At 40.8% G+C, this 22,311-nt stretch overlaps 1 protein-coding gene and 1 long non-coding RNA gene across 6 annotated transcripts in view; one reads left to right on the plus strand and one right to left on the minus strand.

Moving 5' to 3' along the window:
- The first annotated feature begins 6,861 nt into the window (after window positions 1-6,861).
- Window positions 6,862-22,311, plus strand: part of fam131ab (family with sequence similarity 131 member Ab) — a 34,109-nt gene continuing 18,659 nt past the window's right edge. Inside the window, exons 1-2 of one of the 5 annotated variants that reach the window (XM_069197479.1) lie at window positions 7,413-7,520; window positions 14,690-14,829. In XM_069197479.1, coding sequence (XP_069053580.1) covers window positions 7,490-7,520; window positions 14,690-14,829 — 171 coding nt within the window. In that variant the 5' untranslated portion in view covers window positions 7,413-7,489. The other 4 variants (XM_015361436.2, XM_015361437.2, XM_015361434.2 and 1 more) reach the window with 4 other exon arrangements.
- On the minus strand, window positions 17,951-18,814 carry LOC107079174 (uncharacterized). The gene is made up of 2 exons (XR_001480144.2): window positions 18,751-18,814; window positions 17,951-18,361 (listed from the first exon to the last, which is right to left on the minus strand). It is a non-coding gene; the product is annotated as an uncharacterized lncRNA (long non-coding RNA).

Raw genomic sequence — 22,311 nt, forward strand, 5'->3', positions numbered from 1 at the left:
CTAATTATTCGTTGGAAGAACCTCATGACGCAGACCACCTCTCCATCATAGATTAAATTGACATCGACGATTTAACAGACGCCAACTGTATTACCTCACCGACATGTCTTGGGAATGCGAGAGAAAACCAGAAAACCCGGAGGTAACACATACAGAACGAACAATCCTCACACAGGAGTCCAGAATGGACTAAACCCACTTCCCACTAGCAGAAACGACCAAGTGCATCCCGTCTTCATTTTCACTTCACGGACAAAGACCAGTCTCTATCTTGGCGCAAAAGAAGCGCACACTTCCTCGGTATAGGCTAATTAATGTTGCTCCTCATTATATAAAAATGCGTGTGCTAATGAGATTACTCAGATTGATGTAAGAAAAAGAAAACAGAATAAGACATACTTGAGAAGGGTTTGATCACGACTCCCTTGAATAAACGAATTTTAGCTCTCGAAATCTCGAACCCAATTAAAACAGTTCATGAATAATATAAAAAGAGAAGAAACACGAATACTTTGCACCTGTCAGCGGAGCAAAGTCAATAAATATTCTCTTAATATTTACCAACCCTAAGGCTGGCTCACAGCCTATGTATTTAGTGCGCAAACAACGGCACACTGCCTCAGGACCCAGCAACTGCTAATTGATTTTAACTGGAAATGTTGAACAGCGCCCTTGACTCGGCTTTGTGCGTTTCGCACCGTTTGATCTCTTATTCACAGAATCCGCGTCGCTAATTGAGAATTGTAGGCGGTGCGCGTGTGATAGCCTGTGTGAGCAGCTGATAAATAATGCAAAACATTTAAAAGATCAGACCGTTTTTCTCTACTTTGTAAAGAATTATGTTAATTTCACTCATTGCTCCTGTCCTTTGGGAGGTGACTTATGATTCGTGTTTTGTTTTTTTCCGTTGTGTTTTTAATTCAGACAAACAAATATGTATTGAATAATCATAAAGCAATATTAAGAACTGTAGTTTATTCTGAGCATAATAGTGAAGCGCTTTACGATAATTATTTTGTATCTATGCTCATAGATGTTTCAAAACACTACTTAAGCGATTACTTCCAGCACGACGAATATCGCAATGCCCCTTAACACACCTGACATGTTCAGTTTAGATTGGAATGTTGTTACTGTGGGGATGATCTACAAGTCTGTGTTCACTTCTTCGTTTCCGCAACTGCCATTACGTGCTATGATCACCTATTCTTAATTAAAAATAATCAAAATTAAAATGTCAGATGTGATAGCCTGTATGCGTTGACAAGAATAACAGAATTCTTAGTTATAAAAAATGAGCCGAGGTCTCATCAGGCGCATCAAGGGAATGAAAGCACGAGGGTAATCCGGGTTTGGTCGGTTGCTAGTAGATACCGTAAATTATCCGAGGAATCTCACCCAGGTGTTGCTCGGAGAAATCCAGAGTACTCGACACTGCAACAAGGCTAGATGGGTTTGCTTTCTCTCCCTAATTAATTACAGCAGCTCGACAGTTAGACGTTCTTTCCTATGTGTCTTTTTAGTGAGCCCCTTTGGACAGTACTGCATACGAATTTAGACGAATTTGTCTTGGCCCCACGGGTAAATTCTGTTTAATGTAAATAGACAAAATGACTCTGTGGAGTCTGAACGACAACATTTAAACTTGGATGGAAACTGGCCACATAACGTGCCTTTATACGCTTTATTCTACGTCAGCTCTCACCTTGAAAGTTTACAGTTTGGAGTGAGATCTTGCAAATTGAAAGGGTCTGGTTATCGTGTATCACGTCCACAAGGACGGCAGCATCAGTGGCTCCACTGTGAGCCCTTTGCATATACCGCAGGTCCTTGCTTCACTGGACTACTGTAAGTACTGTGTGGAAGAAGAGGGTGTCGACAAGATGGGTTACCTGCGGAATCTCTCAACCTTAATCCCAGCGAATTTGTCCAGCCACCAACCCCAAATGAGCCAAAGACTCCTGTAGAAAGAGAGAGCACTACCTCAGGCATTTGACAGCTTGAGATTTTGCTCTCGTGCCCTTTCTTCTTGCCGCAGAGAAATTCAGGCAGTATGTCATATGGGCAAAGCTTACTGTTCTCCCAAATACAGAGAGCGCTTCTGCCTGTCGAGGACAGTTATAGTGGGTCACTTGACAATCCCCTTCCTGGGAGAGCAGTAAGTCCCTCTTTTTACACTATTGTTCACGCGCGGCACCGTGGCGCGATGGTTAGCGTTTCCGCCTCTCAGGGCTGGGCCCCTGGGTTCAATTTTGACCCATCTGCGCAGAGACTGTATGTTCTCCCCGTGATCACATGGGTTTTCGCCGGGCGCTGCGGTTCCCACCCACAGTTCAAAGACATATTAGCCCTGGTGTGAATGAGTGTGTCTGTATGTGAGTCTATTGCGCCGTGCGATGGACTGGCGTCCCGTTCAGGGGCTTGTCTTGTGCCTGTTGCTTGTCGGCATAGACTCCCGCTCCCTCGTGACACAGTACTGGATAAAGCGGTTAGAAAAATCAGTACTGAAACGTGGAAGACACCGAGAACAGACGATACAACAAGCCTGCAAAGTCTTGTATTGCTTCCAGAAAGGCAGCTTGTGTAGAATTTCACTTTTTCAACCGGACGGCGACCTTCAACACAACGCAGCTAAACGTGAGGAAGTGAAACCGGAGAGATGTAAAGACTAAGAAAAAAAAAACATGAAATGAAAGAAGACTTCTGCACGAAAGTGCTCCTGCAGGTGATTTAGACGAAAGTGACGGTGATAGAAGGTGACATAATGCTTGCAGGAAATCTAAAGTGCAGGGAATATTTTCTGCGGAGAAAATGTCTCTATTTTGAGCTCAAAGCGAAGTCACTTTAAAGGGTTAATTATGTTCTCTTCACATCCCGGCTAATCTGAACAACGTCTACAGCTCTAGATCTGCGGTCCGACAAAAGACATCAAGTAACAGACAGAGCCAGCAGATGACGCTGCAACACAGCCATATAGACATACTGGGCACAGGCGCTCATACGCTACATATTTATTTAGAAATAAAGAGACCTCCGCAGGAACACTAAATATGGTTTGCAAAAAAAGAGAGACAAATAAGAAAAGTGCCAGACTGAAAGAGAATGAAAGCAGAAAATGGCGGAAACTGAACAAAAAATGGGACGTATTGTGCAATTCCTGCGGTCCTACTTGTTTCTAACGTTTGATTGTAGGTCAAACACACAAAAGCCATATTTTAAGGAATTGATCATAAATTTTATTACAGCTCTTAAAAAGTCATATGTTATTTTATTATTTTCCTTTGCTAGAGACCACTTCCAGTGTTTTCAAAACAATTGTTTCTGAATTAAACAGTAGAGGGTGATAAATCCGTCTGGGTTTCGGCACACAACGCGGGATTAATGCTTGGTTCTTAGTGTAGGTTTCTGATAAGCGAGTCGTGGTCAAGTCTTGTCCTTTTTGCCACCGCTTTCTGTCTGACCTGGTAACGTGACAATTTTGCCGAGCTCTGACGGTGTCGGCTGTTTTGTACTGTGTACTAGCAGTCGTTTGCCTCGGCTGCGGTCGAGAAAAATCGACACAGAAAAGCGCAGTGCCGAGTTTAATTAAATCCTGCCTACATACATTACCTGTCGGCAGTGTTATAACACACCTAATACTGCCACAAAGCCTCATTTCAGTCACACACACACAATGTCTTCTATCGGTTGGGGCATTGTGTGTGTGTGACTGAAAGGAAGAAAAATATCTCTCTTTTGTTTTCTGCCCTGTTGGTCTCGGTCCAACACGTACATGTATAGCTTATGGGGATTAACATGACCGTCCTTATGAATGAACACCTGGAGCAACTCTAGAGTTCGCCAGGGACGCTAGAAAGGAGATCCATGCGGATCATTGATCATTGAGCGTCTTGCGCTCTCCAGGGTCTTGAAACCAAGAGCGCAAGGAGGATGTCCCATTGCTGTATCTCTTATCAAGAACAGCTGTTATAGTTCCCCCTTAATCGACGAAGAGTGTTTTGGTAAACAACATCGCCTCGTTTACCTGATTATTGCTGTATTTTTGAAGAGCCCACATAACAATTTACATATCTAATCCGTGTTCTAACGGCAAGCACACTAATCAGTTTCCATTGGCTATGACATTCCCACGGGTTTTATCGTTGTTATGAGAAGGAATCACCGTGTTTTATCCAGACCAGATAAAATTCAGTTTCCAAACGAATATTCTGCCTTGAAAACAATGACACAACAACACAATACCTGTGGATATCCATTGTATTCTTACAGACATCGGGGATTTTAGTCATGAGTTTAATGCAAGATTGAGGATTGAGAAAAGATCTGAAGAGCTATAATGAAGGTTGAGGTTAGAGTTGATTTGTCTGTAAACATGCTTGTTTGCCCTGTACAACCTTAAATGGAGTTTGGATTGTTCTTCCAATGCATATAAGATCATACTCCAAATATGAGGGATTTTTAATGCAGAGTATGATTTATCCATGCTGAGATGCAGAAAAAAGTTTTAAGTTGTATGAAATGTATCTCCAGAAACATACTCTTTTAAGTATTACAATAGTCTACCTTTCAGTAGGAAGTTAATTGTAAATGGGATTTGTGATTTGTGCAAAGTTCAAAATTAAAACTTTAAAATAAAAATTTTAAAAAAAGGTTGGAGGGAGGGGAATGAAAATTTCTCAAAAAGTAACCTAAGCCCAACCTTGAGGACTGCCTTTTGACACTTAACACCTAAAAACTGCAAATCTGCTTAGTTTTTATCTGGTTTTTACAATAACCATACATAATACATACATTTCAGATATTAAAATGTTGTAATGTGATTTTACTTCAATTGGGGTCTTAAGATGTAATTAATCTTCCTACTTTTTTAGACTTTGAGGTTGTTTCCACATTTAACTTTTAGCTCTAAATGTACTGATAGCATGCTGATATGAAACATGCCATTTTCAACAACACTAGCATATACACCTTTATGTACTCTCTAATCTCAGGATGAATACAAGCCCCAATATATTTTTTTACCAACTGATTGCAAACTTAAAGGAGGTCTTGAACAGATAATTGCCTTCGATTAAGAACTTGACTGGAACATAAACCACATGACAGTGAAATCCTCCAAGACCATTACATTCAGAGGATACAGGAGCATTAGAATTGAAGCTCACTCCTTGCCTGCTCTGTAGCTCATAGTGCAGTACGGTAGATAGTCCCTATTACTAGGTGATGCAGCAAAAATTGTGCTGGAAACCCATATAGGTGGTGTAGATAATATTGCTCTTTCATTACTCTGGGGTCTTGGGTTCAATTCCAGCCTTAGCCTATCTATGTGAAGAATGCACATTGTACCTGTAGGAGCTACTATAGCAGCCACTGTCTCCTGTATTTTTTTAACTGCGTTCTTTGTCTTTTTTTTAACTTCCAAACATCGTCAGGAGTCTCCAGGCTCAACCACAGTCTTACTGTATGGCCATCTGAGTGAAACACTTATCCTCATTCGGAAACGTTTTGGACTGAGGAATACAACCGTCATTATTTCCAGCAATTGTTCACTTATTCGGCCCATATTTAGGCTCTTAACCTCTGTACAGTATCTTGCATTTAAAAACGCAGCTTCTTGGTGATTAATTGTTCATGATTCATGATCATTGTTCCAGTTAATTTTTTTTTTTATCTAGTTGGACGTCAAGCTAACAGGAATATTTTAATGAGGCACTAAATGTTAATAATGGTGTTTCTACAGTATGTGGTACAAAAGAAGATGGCAAAGTACGTAAAGTATTTGGCTATGGTTTTATGACAAAGTGAAATAGATTGGTTTAAAGAGCTCTTTTTACGGGATTATCATCACGGAGGGAGATGGGTACAAGATGTGTCAGCTTTGACAACGTGTAATTAAATTAGACCTTTCTTCTATACAAGGTGATACAATGCAGCGCATAGTGCTTTTCTCAGTCAACGGGATGACAGGAACAAAGCCCCAGCGATAAAAAAATGCTATTATTCTCAATCTTTCTATTCTCAAAGGAAACACTTGACTTTTAACATATTGTGACAAGCCTCCCAAAGATTTCTGTTTTCAAATCAAGCCTGCGATCTGTATCAGACTGTCTCTTGCACTCCCTCTGTTGCATACAGTACCCCACCTCCACAGGTAGAAACACGGCATATGGAAATGGCCCACCCACTCCAAGCCGAAAAGGGGAAACCATTAAGCAACATCAGCAACCGTCTATTTTTTAAACGAATACAGGATACAGGGTAATTTTTATGCTGTTCGAACTATTTACAGGAGTTCCCGAATTTCAAGTTTTTAAATGTAAATGTAAGCACTACTTAAAAATCTCAACACTTTCTAATTTATTGCAAGAAAGCGGTTGAAATTCTATCGCGTAGTATGCAGCCCTACATATTACCACGCAAACCGTTAAATAAAACTCGCACTTGCGATATCAAATACTGCAGTTTCATCTAAGAGCACAAAACTACGTATGAAGCCAGTCCAGTTGTTCTTAAGACTGTGATTTATTGTTCTTAACAGCAGTTTTAGGTATTAGTTGTGGGATTTAAAAAAATATTTAAAGTGTGACTTCGTAATGTATTCAGTAGTAATCCACAATGTTAATCCACCCCGACATAAACACCAAAACATTCGACACACGAAGGGACAAAATCAAGGAGAAAATAACTTCATACCATTTTCCCCCTCCTTTACCAGTTATTTTTCTTTCCCTGCCTCTTTCGCTTCTCTGTCTCTCTCCCTCTCTCCCCCTCTACTTCTGTTTCAATGAAGGGCAGAGCAAGGCAATGACTCAGACCAATCAGAAGCGAGTCCTTTCTCAGGAAAAATCCTCATAGTGATTTATAAACCCGTTTCCCATGGCTTTAGACTGACGAACGCTGTGCCGTCTCCTTCTCCAAGAGCGGCTGTTGTAGCGCACACGCAGAACGCGGGGCGGTCAGAGGCGAGACCCCAGGCTGGTGTGTGGAGTTCACCGGAGTCCTCCAAGGGAGCGAGCTCAGGGATCACAGCGCGCCGCCGCCAATGCTGCTGCTGAACCCGTCTTTGCCAGCGCTGTCTATCGGCCGTGGTGCTGAAACCACCGCGCCGACCTTTCCCAGGGTGACGTAGCTACAAAGACTGAGCAGCGGCTTTTTAACACTCCGGCAAGACACACAAGAGGTTGGGAAGAAACAAGCGAAGGAAAAGGGCAGTTAAAAACTCCCCCCAAAAGATGAACTAAAAATCTTACGCCTCAGATAAACAACAAAGCTGAGAGACTGGACAGTTTTTAGCCCGTCTTCAGCTGGTTCCTAGCGTGCGAACACGCCGCCTCCTCTTCACAACTCACAGCAAGATCTTGTGGGGAGAGAAAGAGACACGCAGAGAGAGACTACGTGTCCATGAGGTACGCTGGGAATTGTTACCAGTCTGGAAAAAGGGTTAATGTTTCCAAGTAGAAAAAAGTAAAAAATAAAATCCCATCCAATAATGGGCTGTATTGGCTCGAAAACGCCTATTGGTAAGAATGAATTTGTTCTTTTTTAACTTAGCAAATAATTTTGTCCTCTGTATACAATACTCGTCTCAGAGAGTTGTACATTTATATTGGAGAGGTGTCTTTTTGGAGCTCGACGTGTTATGCTTAGGGATGTCATCTCTGCGGCTGTTTGTTCACAATCTCTCTCCTGGGGCGGAATTCAGACAAACCCAGACGCAGCATGTGTGAGAACCGGCTGTGGCAGACGTGAGGTTAGAAGGTTCGGCTTTGTTAATCCCAACAGCTAGAGTCGGTTATCGGGAGCATCTACAGGTTTGGGGCGGGGGGGTTAAGCAAAACGAGACGGTTTCGACTCTTCTGCCGATAGCGGACAACCGCGCTTGTGAAACGTATTTTCAACAGTTAATCAAGGCACAGACATGAGCCATTGTAATACCGTCTGCCGTACGTATGTCCAGTGCTTTCCAAATATGATGTTTTAAATTGCTCCATCCCAAATTAGAAGAAAGCCAAGCATGGCTATAGCTCAATGGAAGTATGGATCTTATCAACGTTATTATGTTTTAGTGCGAATATCCCAACACTGATATTTTTACTGTGCATCTTAAATGCCATTGGTTGATGAATGGAAAGAGGGCAAAGACAGATATAGAATCGCTTGTTCTAGGTGAATCACAGTCCATTATTATGCAGCTGTGGTTTTCGGTTGCCAAGATACAAGGTTCTATGATTGCCTGCCCAAGTCGATTTGACTTATTTTACGTTCGAGTCAGTTATCATTCCATTCATCGTGAGATGATATCACCGTTCCGAATTCTATCAGGACAACATATGTCTTTTCTCCATCACGGGTAATTTATTTGGCAGCAGGAGCATGTAAACGAAAAAAGAGAAACAACGTATCGCTCAGGTTTCGTACAGTATTTAAACAAGACATGAAACCCGCCATCAATACAATTTGCAAAGTCAACACACATATATGTCTTCCCTTTATTGCTTTAATCATTAACCTTTATATACTCATTTCAATACGAATGATGTATCAGGGTTGTATATAGTGCTTTCGGTCGAATTGCAGGAGATCAGAAAGCCAGCATGCTCTATTTGACCTGAAACTGCGTCGTTTTAAGACCCTTACATGACTTAGAATTACCAACAATGGACCTGGTTCTCTGCAGAAAGCATGCTTCTCGACTATCTGTCATTTCCAATCAAGCAAAGCTTGTGGCCAGGTCACCGAGAAAGTGTCAATGCCTAAACACCTGTGGGTGAACAATCAGCTTGTGCATGTCCACGTTAATAGAAAATGTCCAAATATTCGTGTGCATGTGTCTGGGTTTTGCATTGCACGAGCATGTGAGCTCCCGAGACCATTGAAGCCTACCCCCACCCCACCACCCGCCACACAGTCCTTTTTCTCCTAGTCTTTAGAAGAGACAATGGTGTTAAATATCATAACAAAGTAGATTGTACAATTAGTTTAGCTTCTGGAGTGTACTGCGGTCTTTAGTGGCCAGGCGCCTCAGTACTGACATGAAACATTGATTAATAACACACGATGAAATACAAAATACAATCAGACTTGATTTTCAGGACAGTAGTACAGTTATGCCTACGTAGTACAGCGTGTGTACAGGGCAGTATCATTTTGTACTGTAATGTTCATATCATGACAGCTTGTATTTGTAACAGCTTCTGTTGAACAAAGCTTTGTTACGTAAAAATATGCTAAACGGCGTCCAATCAATTCCTAAGACTTCCATAGTAATAAAGAATTATACGCAATGCGTTGTACACTGATTTTTATTGTTTAGTTTAGTGGCTGAAGATTAAACGTGTGCCGAAATCTAACGAAAATACCGATTAAAGTGTAAAGTGCAGAAATACTGCGTGGTCTCCATGTCTAACTCGTGTACTCACTTTTGAATTGCGTAGGAGCCCGGAGACTACAGCTGTCAACTGTATGTTACAGAATAGCAAGATATGTCCATAATGTTACAGGTGAACTTTTAGGCTTCTTTTCAAAACAATATGTTATGTTGAATACAGTATATACATCTAAAAATAATCCGTGTTGTTAACAACATTAACAAAGTAGTTCAACTACTTGGATTAAATGTGCAATGACTATTTCGTTACAGACTCCCAATACTCCGTTATTGAGAAAATGCCATGTTGGCGCGCTCGGCAAGTTTCGCACTTTCGTAAAAGAGCAGCTACTGGTGAGCTTTGCTGGTCTTATCAGTGGCACAGTGACTTTCCTTTCTTGTTTCAAATGAGGCTGATGCTGTTGAAGCGCTACACAGATTTAACACTGTTTCAAATCCTGTTACCGTCTTCTAGTTATCATTAAAAGGTGTGGGGCAGTTCAGAGTGACCCAGTTTTTCTATTTTTTTTAACCTGATGTTAAATTGGAGTTTTCAGAGAGGACCTTTGCCATTACTATGGCAACAGCAGGAGCACGATCAGGAACCCCTGCAAATGAGAGAAATGCTGTTCGTAAAATATGGCTAGGTATCATATACTGTACAATAGATTCAAAGGAAAACGGGCTAATTACAAGCGTGAAACACTAGGCTTCCGTATGAGGTCACTGTAGCGATCTGGACCAGTACAGAGGGGAACACCTCGCTCCAATTACTGGAATCTAATGCCCGGCCGCCCCGCAGTCTCAGACACACCGGGCGCTACGGCCACAGAGCGAGTCCGCCAAACTCGTTAGCGTTGAACCCAAGCCTCCGGTAACAGGGGGGATTAAACCGTGCAGGGTTGACAAAAGAACCAGCTCGGATTATGTCAAACCTTGTTGACTAAACGGTTTAGCAACGCTTTCTCGTTCCTTGCCTTTACGTGACGTCATTTTACCTTGTCCCTGTCTTCCCCATCTGCTGCTCGCTCCTTTCGCCGCTGCGGTGTGATCTCGCACAATGGCACCTGCCCCAGCCTCCCGGCAGATGTGTCTGAACAGCGAGCAGGAAGCTGAAATGCTACAAAGGAGCGGAGCTAATGGATTATATTTGTGATGTTATCTTATTTACTTAGCACGCCACAGGAAAACAATGTATTTTGCTGAAAGTCTCTGACACTACACGCCTGTTGATATATCAGGACACAGAAAAAAATGTATTGAAAACGAACAATGAATCTCTTTTTGTTCAAACATCTGAGTCAAGATATATTGTACATAATATACGCGATACATGGTATTTTATACATTGAGTATAATATGTTATACTTTTACATGTTGCCGCAAAGCACAAGACGGTTTTGCTTTTCAGCACTGTGAAACGGTCTGCGCCAAATAGTATTCATACACATTACAGATATACACATATAATATATAAATAATCATATATTCAAACACATAGACCTACTGTATGTATGCAAATAAAAATACAGGATACAGGCAATGGACACGGGTAATTAATTTCATAGGGGATTTGTTTTAATAACACCAGCAGATTATTTTAAAAAGCTTATTTTATATAGGGTCAAATGACACTAATAATACAACTATGTGCTCTAAAACGCATTTACTAAATGGAATTCAGAGAGAAAAGGATGTGTGCATATATATTGGTAGCGCTCGGCGGTAGTTAAGGGCTAATATTTGTGTTACTGACTTGCTAATTTTGAGCCACACAGTCGTAGCAGCAGATCGATGTGTTGCCATAGCGACATGCATTGGAGGCAAGGGGACGTGGGAGCGATGCGCTGGGTCTCAGCGTGCGAGCCGGGATGACTCCGAATCCTGCCGCCTTGGCGCGGGGCAAAACAGCAAAACCTCCAGCTGAGCGTTTAACGACAAATAAAGCTGTGTGCTAAAACAGACTTTTACAGGGTGCTCTGCATCACTCTATGTGCTGTTTACATACTTTTCGTCCATTGCAATAACAACTACAGCTTTTTTTCCCCAATTAGTCCATAATGCATTGTAAATTGCTCACAATTACTTAGCAAAATCAATTGTACAATCTTGAAATACAGCAACAATGGTAATTCTTACACTTGTACAGCTTTTTTCTGGACACTCCACTCAAAGCACTTTACACATGACGGGAACTCGACTCCACCACCATCAATGTGTAGTGCCACCTGAATGATGCGACGGCAGCCATAGTGCGCCAGTACGCCCACTGCACATCAGCTTTCAGCGGGGAGGGGAACAGAGAAATGAAGCAACTTTATAGACGGGGACTATTGGGAGCCCATGATATGTAAAGGCCAATGAGAAATTTGCCACCACTACTCTTTTCAAGTAACGCCCCGGGATTTTAATGACCACAGAGATTTGTGATCATGGTTTTACATCTCATCTAAAGGATGGCTCCATTTTTAATGGAATAGTGTCCCCATCACTATATTGGGGCATTAGGACCCACACAGGCTGCGGGGGCAAGCGCCCCCTACTGGCCCTACCAACACCACTTTTAGTTGCAGCTTTAGCTTTTCCATTGGGTCTCCAGACCAGTTACTGGCCAGGCTCACACCTGCGTAGCTTCAGTGGATTGCCAGTTGTGAGTTGCAGGGTGATATAGCAAAGGGAGATTATTGTCTACTCGCAAAGTAATGGGGGTAAAAGAATGACTCATTGCAACACAAAGTTTACAAACTGTTTACTGTGTGCATTTGGTTTTGTTATCATACCAAAAATGCCTTTAGTGGGACTAGAAAATACAATGGTCCCTCTTTCTCAGCAACAGAAACCCTATCAAATCGAGCATTGGGGGTGGATAATTGCTTTACTGTGCATATTGATTGCATATTAGAAGGAGAGCCGGATGTCTAACCAGACAGATCATATACTGTGCCATATCTTTATTAGGAACATCTGTCACAGCACAGAGTGCCTGATCAGGCCACCGGCACGAAACAGCTGGATAATTCTATTATTTTATTGGATTGTGCGCTATCATTTCTGAACCAGTGTGTGGTGTGGTAAAAAAGCATCTTGGGACTTTAGAGGCTGTTACAGTTTTAAAATACACTTGACAGGCAGTTGGAGGAAAGTGTTCAAAAAAACAAACAGGAGCTCCTTTTAAAATAGTGTAATCTATTCCTTATTTTTGTTTTTTAATTGATTGTAGTTAAATAGAAAGGTAAATGAGAGGAGGTAGATAAATTAACTGAGGACTATTTGTCTTTGACTTACAGACATGGATATTTGTTTTATCCAGACATAGGTTGTTTGTGATGGTAGACAGACAAACTATCAAACATTTGCACGTCGCAACAAAATGGGAATGAGAATGTTAGATTATTTGCTGAGAGAATCCACTAATCTCTAGGTCTAGCTTGGAAAGCATGGGGCTGTTCGGCAGCAGTAATGTCTCTGCGCGGCATGGTGTCTGAGTACAATAGATTCAAACAGTAAAGGTGTAATTCTTAGACTTGCCTGTGTCACACACCACTGCAAGTCACCTGCATGGCAAAGCATGACTGAGCACAAGAGAGCACGCCGTCCTACTGACCTTTCCTCTGGCTCTGCCCATGCGGAGTCAGCCTCTTCACTGACCCCTTCCACAGGAGTGTGCTTTGCAAAGTTTTTCAGTTTGCACACCCCTTTTACGTCATCTTGGAAAACCTCATCTAATCAATAATAACCCACACTCCCAAGGCTTTTGCGTACAGGAATTTCCTGTGCAACGTAAAAATATGTACCATTTTTACTGGTGATGCCTAAAATGATCTCAAAAGGTTTTAATTTGAACCTATGATTTGCTCATGAAAACATTTTAATTGTTTTGCATTTACTGTTTAACTGTACCAGTTGTTATGTGGCTAAAAAGATCATTATTTATTTACTTGTTTGCTTAGCAGATGCCTTTATCCCAAGTGACTTCCAGTATCCATACAGTTCATGTTAATAATATCTAATTAAGCAATTTACAGTATATTTAGTTAATGGTAATAACTGAGAGCTCGCTTGGAATAAAAGCTAGGAGACACTGTACAGTAAACCCTCGGTTTAACAGACTTTGCTTTAACGGACATCAAATTTAAAAGACAAAATCTGCTAAAGGAAATTTTAAAGGGAAGGGAATCAGAAATTATACTAAATTATACAAGCAGTAACTAGTTCAGAGAACAGGCTTGGTTTATTTTTTTTAAAATAGGGCAAAACAGAAGACATAAAAGTATAAATGAGATGTAAAATACATTTAATGTACAATACTGTTAAAGTACTTGTTAAGTGAAATACCTGGTTTGAAGTTATTTGAGTAAAAGCGTGTACATAACATGACACAATACTCTATACATTTACAAAAAATAATTGAATTGCAATATTGTACACTAAAATGAGACAAATCTGTAAGAAAGTTCAGTAAAGTATAACAACTAAAACAATAAATAATGTATTTTGTACAACATACCTTTAAATAGGTCTACAAAGCATGAATCAATGCTGTCCAATGAAATTAGTGTCAGGATAGAATTGCTTACTGTGTTGTTTGTGTTTTGTATGCTTTAGTGATTTTTAAAAAACAAGAACAAGTATTTTGAAAAAAATACACTAAAATACTAACCATATAAAAAAAGTTATTTAAAATGCACAAATAATAAAACAAGGTAGAAATAAATACTTAATAAATTTTAAACAGATGAATATCAATGGTGCCCCATAAGGCTGGGTCCATTGGCGGATGTTGTTTAAATATATAATATTTTATTATAAAAAGGCACAGGAACAATTTTCATTGGATGTGTTAAAAAATCACTTGTTAAAAAAAACAACTGTTAAAAAATAAACCAATAGATCCAGAAATATTTTTCTCATATAAGGGTTTACATTGGGAAAGAAAAACTATAATTCGTGACTTATTAGACATCCTTCAATAACAGACCTCCAGCCTTCCTCCTGTCAGTCCATTAACCAAGGGTTTACTATAGTCCCAAAGCCCAGACCGAGGAAACGGTTTCTGAAGCATTGTCGTAGCACCTCTTACTTTCAGACAAACCTGGAATTCTCCTCCTCACTCATTTTGGTGGATGGGAAATCAAAGTAATTTTTCCTGCATGAAACAGGGAATTACAGATTGTGTGGCTTCTATGGAAGGGATGATTTACAGTAAATGACGTACATACATGTATAATATATTAGCAGTTACATATACTATGTATTGGAGGGGGTGTGGAGGGAGATGGAGTTTACATGTGGCAGCTGAACTGCATTGTCTTTCCCCTACAGTGTCAGTTGACAGTACTTTGCGTGTGGACTGGAGCCCAGCGAGCTCTTTCTCTGACCTCTCTCTCTTGGGGAACACTCGGACCTGTGTCATGCAGAGACTTTTGCACCAGACATCACTAGGCAGCCAGGACCATGCTGAGGTGCTGATTTTACTTTTGAGTCGCTTCTCCCTGTTGTACAATTTCTAAGAGACCAGTGAGACTGTGTATTGCTGCTCCGACCTGCTCAGAGAAAGTGTTCTGTTTGTGTTGACTGTGGTTTTTGCAAAAAAGGTGTGTGCAGTTGCTGAGCAGGGAAAGGACACACTGGGTTCAAAGGACAGGGCTTGCAGATACAACAACTAGATCTCAGAGTCTTACAAGTAAAATGACTATATCAAATAAATGATTAAGAGACATCTAATAACTAAAATCATAGTGATGGTGGTGGAGAGTAAGTATGAGTGTGATAAAATCTCTTCTGTCCTGCACAAAGGAAGAGGCTTCCTCACTTTATTTCCAACAGCTGTGATTTTTATGAGCCCACAACCTACCGTTTTTTAATTCTTAACACTTTTTTTAATCCCAGAAATGAAACACAATCTGGGCTGCTGAACGGCAGTTTTCCGGGCCCTTGCTTCAGTGTGTTCTAGCACCAGAAAGGGAATTTTGTCTTGTGCAAAAGGTAAACATGCAGGAAAATAATTAAATGCTGCTCTTGGCATATCTTTTGCATACTGTACCTGCTTCAGAGACGTGACACTAAAAGACAGAAAACTAAACAATTTGCAGGGCTGTATGCAGCAAAACAGAGAGAAGTTAGGAATTAGTCCATGTTTTTGTTTTTCATGTTTTACTAATGACCAATTTAGCCAAAGAGTATTGCTACTGAAGAGTTATTCAGCATGGGTTCCTAATTCCAGTTTTCTTCAACAGTCAACAGTTCACGACTCTTTAAATACCTCTTCTCCAACTGATAAATATTCAAGTTTTAAATAGAGCTTCTTAATGTTTTTGCATGTAATGGTTCTTGTGTCCAATGCAAAACAGCTACATAGTTCTGCTGCTGAGACCCAGGCATTCCCTTTTTGGGTTACACCTCAATTTTGTTTTGTCCCAGATAAGAGTGATGCATGATAAGAGTCCAAAATAACAAAAAGACTAGTTGTCAGATATCAAGATGTTGACGTTTCTTCACATCACTTTAGTAAACTGACTGTTTTATCTTGTAATCATAGAGACTGTACAGTGATGTAATTACATGACTATGATCAGAGGGTTCCACACTATCATTAGAAACTAATTACCACCTCATTATGTTTAGGGAAATACTCATAAGAGTACACCCTTTTAACTTAGTTACCTCACAACATATATTTTATCAATAGAACATACAGTAGAAATAGCTAACTGATAGTACAGTATTTTTCTTTTTACTTTAAATATGCTTGTGTATTTAAATACTACCTTGAGATAATTTATTAAAATTAGCTTTCTGCAGTAATGACAGGACTAGGTTGGCATATTTTAATGTAATTGTGATATACATGATATTCAATGAAAACTGGTCTAGGAGGACAAGTTTTCCCAGAGGACAGTATTTCCTACCATTAATATAAAGATTTGGGAATTGTAGTTGGTGAGCTTTGGTTTTCACTTGGTTGATGAGAGCACATGCAGCATATGGTTTTTGAATTTGGCTGAACTGGAAGTTAATTTCAATGTTCGAAGTCTCTTAAATGGACATTATAATGATTTATCAGCCCCAGTCCATTTCCGGAATGCATTAGTCAGATTTAATCAATCCCTCACTATCCCTGAGCTCCAACTCTGAAGACCATATTCATGAAACTCCTGACACCACATTAGCCTAACACTCTATTTTATTCTAATTTAGAAGCATCACATTAACATAAGACAAGGTGGAAATATTTTTGATTTCGGTAGTGCCAACTGAAATGTCCTGGATTTGTAACTAGACCAGTCTATTTGTTTTCATTTTCCAAGAAAGGATAAAAGAGAAAGAGGTGGCACATGAACGGTGAGAGGATATAGTGTCCGACTATAACTGTGAGGGTTAATCCAGACATCGCACTGTGAAGAGCCACAGCTGGAGGCACACATGAGATCTGCAACCTCACTCCCTCTCCTCTAAAGAAGAATAAACCCTACTGTATGAGATTCCTTGTAGAAGGATGGATCTATTGTAATCCTCCAGATTGTGGTGGTTCGCAAATAGGATTTTTGCTGTAGAGAAGTGGCCATCTTCTGATGTCTAGGTAAGGAACATTGGCAGATCACTGTATGACTTTAACCTGACCAAAAACCTCTGCTGTACTGCTTTTAGTCACTAGACTTCGCTTATGTAGACGGCCAATAACTAAGAAGATTGGAACTGCAGTGGAATGGGAGATACAGTTGTTCACCCTTGTCCTAATGGATTTTCTCATTCCATTCACAGCCTTTATGAAATCCAATCCATTTTCTGTTGAATCCAATTTGCAGTTTATTTTGCTAGAACAAATTAGTACAAAGAAAGAAAAGAAAAACGAAGTGGATATGCAGCCAGGCTTGCCGAGCTCACAACAGATGCTTCTCGTGATGAAATCACATTTTATGGCATTTTCTTTTTATCGCACAGGCGCATTAAAAAAATTACCCGCCACGCAAATGTTGCTAAAAGCAATTATGGGAGCATCTACCACAGCAACACGTTATGCCTCATCAGTGAAACCTGCTTCTCAACTTCGTGTGCCTGATAAACCCGTTTATATTCTTAAGCGCATATCTGCTCAAAACCCTGCCCAGCGCTGAAAACTAGCGCTGAAAGACTGTCAGCCCTCATCACGGTGCTTTTTTCGTCACCAAGTCTCAGCCTGTATCGGCTTCTGCACAGACAATTCGCAAGCAATATATCTGTAGCACTTCAGGTTCAACCGGGAAGCTAACCACAACATCGGAATAGATTTTAGAGCCAAATTTATATTTACAGAGACGCACTGAAATGAGAAGAACTACTGCTGCAGCTACTGCTGCTACTACAACAGGTGCTGTTACCACCACTAATAGTAATAACAACAACAACAAAAATGGAAATATTGGAAACATTATTTAAGCAAATAATGTAAGTTTGCACCTTAAAAAACATGTTTCAGATTCCTGTATTCTGAAACGCTTGTAACAGAGGATGAAAACCGTTACTCGCCGATCCCGCAGTCTGGCATGCTTGTGAAGAAGGGTCAAACTCGGCATAACAGGTTGAACAACAACAAAAACAAAAGAACAAGAGTGAGATTCTCATATTTACTTTGGATTCAAACATTTTTGATTTACATTTTAAATAGACTTGAAGAGAAGATGGTTTGTGCTGTTGGTTATTGCATCGCTTTGCTCTCTTGACTTTGGGAGAAGTTAGCCTGCAGATAACATTGTTTTCCTTGAAGAGTTACCACATATTGAAAAGGTTCGTCATCCCCTCCTATTTCTCTTCTCCCCTCTGGACCCTTATTGCTTCCTGTTATTTTATTTAAACGATGTCTTCTCATGTTGCATTACACCGTGTAGCTATTCCAGAGAACAAAAAAAAATCGTCTTCGTTTTTTCGTATTTCCTTCTGGGAAATTAGGCTTGAGTTTATTTTTAATCAAAGAAGAAGAGAGACAATTTGCGCAGGGAAGAATGAAATCCATTCTGTCTATAAAAAAAGCAAGATAAATCAAAGCGGTCAAAATGAGATAATACGATGAAAGGACAAAACTGTAGGTGCGTGGGGGTGTCCATTTGTTGTACGACAAAGCCTTCTGGGAAAATAAGATCGCCTTGGAGGGGACCATACGGCAACCAGGCGGTTCGCACGTTAAACCTAATGAGGATCTTCTACAAAAGTGCATCATTCCGGCAGTCCGGAGCCGCTTAAATCGAGCTAGCCATATGCTTGCTTACCACTTAGTTTAACATAGCCTGTACGATTAGGAGCTAAGACTTAGAGGGGCTGACTGGCGTCTGCAGTACAAGCGAAGCACTGGTACAGTACTTGCTGCAAACCGCCCTTCACATGTTGAACAGGCACGATATACAAATTACCAGTAGTTCGGTATCTGAACCGTGCAGACCTCCTAGTTACAGCACACAGGTCTTCACGTCCAAGCGGCTCGGGGAAAAAGAGACTACCGAGGAGATGCGAAGGGAGTTGCAGCAGGCAGCAGTAACCACCCAATGTGCCGCATGTTACGTCATCTGCAAATCACTCCGCGTATCCTGGGAGAAATCATTCCATGGTGACGGGTTGCTATAGAAATACACCTTTCGCATAAAGTTGGGAGTCACAGACATCCGCTCCACGGCGAAGCCGGGAGAGAGGGAGACAGCAAAGCAGGCGACACGGCTACGTGGCATGTTCGCTAGGAGGGACTGTGCTTACGGCGTTTCGTCTATGGAAAGGCTGCTGTTTTCGGATCGAATCAGTGGTGTGGTTGCGGAAGAAGTCTCTGGGGTATCTCAAAATTACTACATCATTACCTAATGTGCTGTATATACCGAGTTAGACTGGTTTGTGGTGAATGTTTGTGCTTGACAATGCTTGCATGCTGCTTAAAAAAAAAACGTGTCAACAGTACGAGTTGTCTGAAGAAGAGTAATCGGAGCCCCCAGAGCTGTCCAAGTGCTGAACCGTGGGGCGCCTCTTGCCCTGCCTGCCTGTCTGTTGCAGCTGGTGTTGTTTGTGTTGTGCGGTGTGCTCTCGCTGTGCACAGGCGGCTCTTCGCCTCCCTATACCTCGCAACGGGCCGTGTGAGCCTGCAGGCAGGGTAGAGGGGGTCCACTTCATGAAATAAACAGTGATCGGAGAATTATTCCACACTATTTCATAACAATTACATGTTATGCTGTGATTCACTGTCTTTAAACGGTACCTTCGGGTACCACGTGGTCTCTGTTGTTCTTCAGGTCCCATAAATATATTCCTCTCTGTGATCGATGGATCCCAGTTCGATGTAAATTGTTTTTATCGTTAAATCACTGCCATCTCAATCATGTGAGTAGTCTACACTAAACACCGAGCCACAGGCGACCCTGTCATATGAACCGAATAATGGCAGCTTGAGCCCTTTTTGCTCTGTTCATTAGACCGTACGGTATGTCTTATCTCCCGCTGGTCAGACTCCGTCTTTACACGGAGCGCTTTGAAGACGTCATAAAACATGTTTCTCTGCTTCTGTCATCTGCTCTTTCCGGCAGCCTTGAGCACCTGCGGCAGCGGAAGAGGTCCACTTAAGTCACATCAGCGGGGCTAGTGTTGCCTGGCAGCCTGTCTGTCCGAAGTACGCGCCTGCACTCGGCACAACTACGTGCAGATCTGTGTTAATTTTCCGGAACAAAACGGAGATCGTCCTACCAGAATGCACACGCTGGAAATCCACAGTTCGGCTTTCCAAGGTGCGCCAGATATGCTCCACCCTTGAGGCTACAAAGCATCGTCTCACGTCTTAAAGCAACACTTTGACTTTATTTGGTCGAAAATCAGGTTCTCGGATTGTATTGAAGAATGATGTAATTTTAGCAGACGTGTGGGGGGACGTGTCCTGATTTTTTTTGTGCCCATAGCTGTAAAAAGAGTGAATATAGTGTTCTCCTTTAAACGTTTCTTACAGCAAGGTTAATAAATTCAAATAAAAAAAATGTTTCTCCAAAACTATAGTTTAAGGGAATAATAATAATAATAATAATAATAATAATAATAATAATAATAATAATAATAATAATAATAATAATGACCATTTGCTTAATTGGGAATTATAAACTTTTCATTAACCACGTTTTCGTTTAAGATGTTAAGAGGGAAACAACAATTAAAGTGTTTAGCAGCTTGTCCGCTTCTGAGCCACACGTGTGGGGTTCCCTGGTGAAAGAATCGTATTCCAGTCTGATTTCTGGGATGCAGCTGGTATGAAAATGCGTGAAGGCGTGACGTCAGCTGCGCTAATACGCTCACTTTCCACAGTTTCCCCTTCTGTTGTTGCCCCGTTAGACCAGGCATACCCGCCAAGTGTCTCGTATCTCGGGTCTCTTGAAAGATGCAACTCTGGTGTGATCTGCGATGTGTTATTTTCACTGCTGAAGAGAACGACAGCTCAGAAGCTCGTCCCCTTACTGACATGTCTTGTTGTTTCCTTTTTCTTTCTAGCGCGTCTTTTCCTTGTTTATTTTAATGCAGCTCACGCACTGTGTTCCCTTCTACAAAGGCGTACAGTCTTCCTGCTGCGATGCAAATATATACATATATGCATCCATTACTGTTAACATAGGCGTGGAAGCTTTTAAAAAAATCAAATTAATGGCATCACTCAATGAATTTCTTGTTCCCTGCTGGTGCATTGATACAGTCCACTCATGGCAAGACTTTTCGAACTTTCTGTCAATACAGTTCTGCAGTTATGTGCATAAAACAATAAAATAGCAATGACAGCGCCAACAGTTATCATCACTGATGTTGTTCTGGAGATAGGACCTTAATCTTATAAGTCTACAGTATAAACATGCATTTCAAATATTCCTGATGACCATCATGAACTGAGTGCTCTTGGCTCATTCTAAAGTTTTTGTGATTTATTAACTCTTTCTGTCTGGTTCGTCACAGCCTCATATACAGACTTACAGTAAATGTGATGGTGATGTTCATCACAATTAGTATTTAATTCTGTTTACTTTTTGTGCTTTGGCATTGCTTAAATCCAATTAAACAAAGTCTGCTCCGACAACACTCTCTGAAAACTCTGGGTTTGTACGTTCCTGGTTTCTGGAAAGATGTGCAGTGACTGTATGGAGATCTGATAGAAATACCTACTCAATTTTATCCCATTTCTACTTGTGTTTAAAACATCATTAGAGATAAACATGACCTTTCATCTGCACATTTCCTAGGATTAAAGTTTTCGATTCTTTGGAGCTGCATTCTCCTGCAGTTTTTCTTAAGGTTTTAATGGTAGGTGCCCCTGAGTGTCTGAAATGGTAAAGAGCTCTACTCTGAGTGCAGGAAGGGCTGTATAGTAAAGAGACTACCAACATGAATTTGGTCAATGTTGTTTCACCACTACAGCCAGGATTTGTCAGCAGAAGATAAACATTTTGACTGAACATTGCTCAGGGGTACAGCTCATTTGAAATTGGTCGGTGTTTTCTCAGTTTCATGAACAACATTGATCCATTGTAGCTTGCCTATCACCCATTAGCCTGTAACATAATGAGTGTAAGCTGCTTCAGTCCTCCTTCCAAAACCTCAACCTTGCTGCTTATCCAATGTAGTGTACTGTGTGTCCAAAGAATGCAGCAGTGACATTTCGAATTATAGATCCCAAACTGAGGCGCGTGTAACAAGAAAAATAATTGGGACATCTAAAGGAAAAGAAAGGTGCAGAAAACAGACTTTTTATGTTTGATTACATCTAATGGAAAATATTCACTCAAGGGATTCAATAAAATACAGAATTTGCTATTCTGTAATATGAAATGTCTTCTTTTGCTTATAATTCTGTCTATGTAAGTAGTATCGAACTAAATCTGTCCATCTAATCTATGTCTATTGATTCCCCTTCTCCTCTTTGATTGTATTAGAATGGTGCATGGTGTGTGGAGCACACAGTTTCACAA

This window comes from Lepisosteus oculatus, chromosome 13, assembly GCF_040954835.1.
Source record: "Lepisosteus oculatus isolate fLepOcu1 chromosome 13, fLepOcu1.hap2, whole genome shotgun sequence".
Lineage (NCBI taxonomy): Eukaryota > Metazoa > Chordata > Actinopteri > Semionotiformes > Lepisosteidae > Lepisosteus > Lepisosteus oculatus.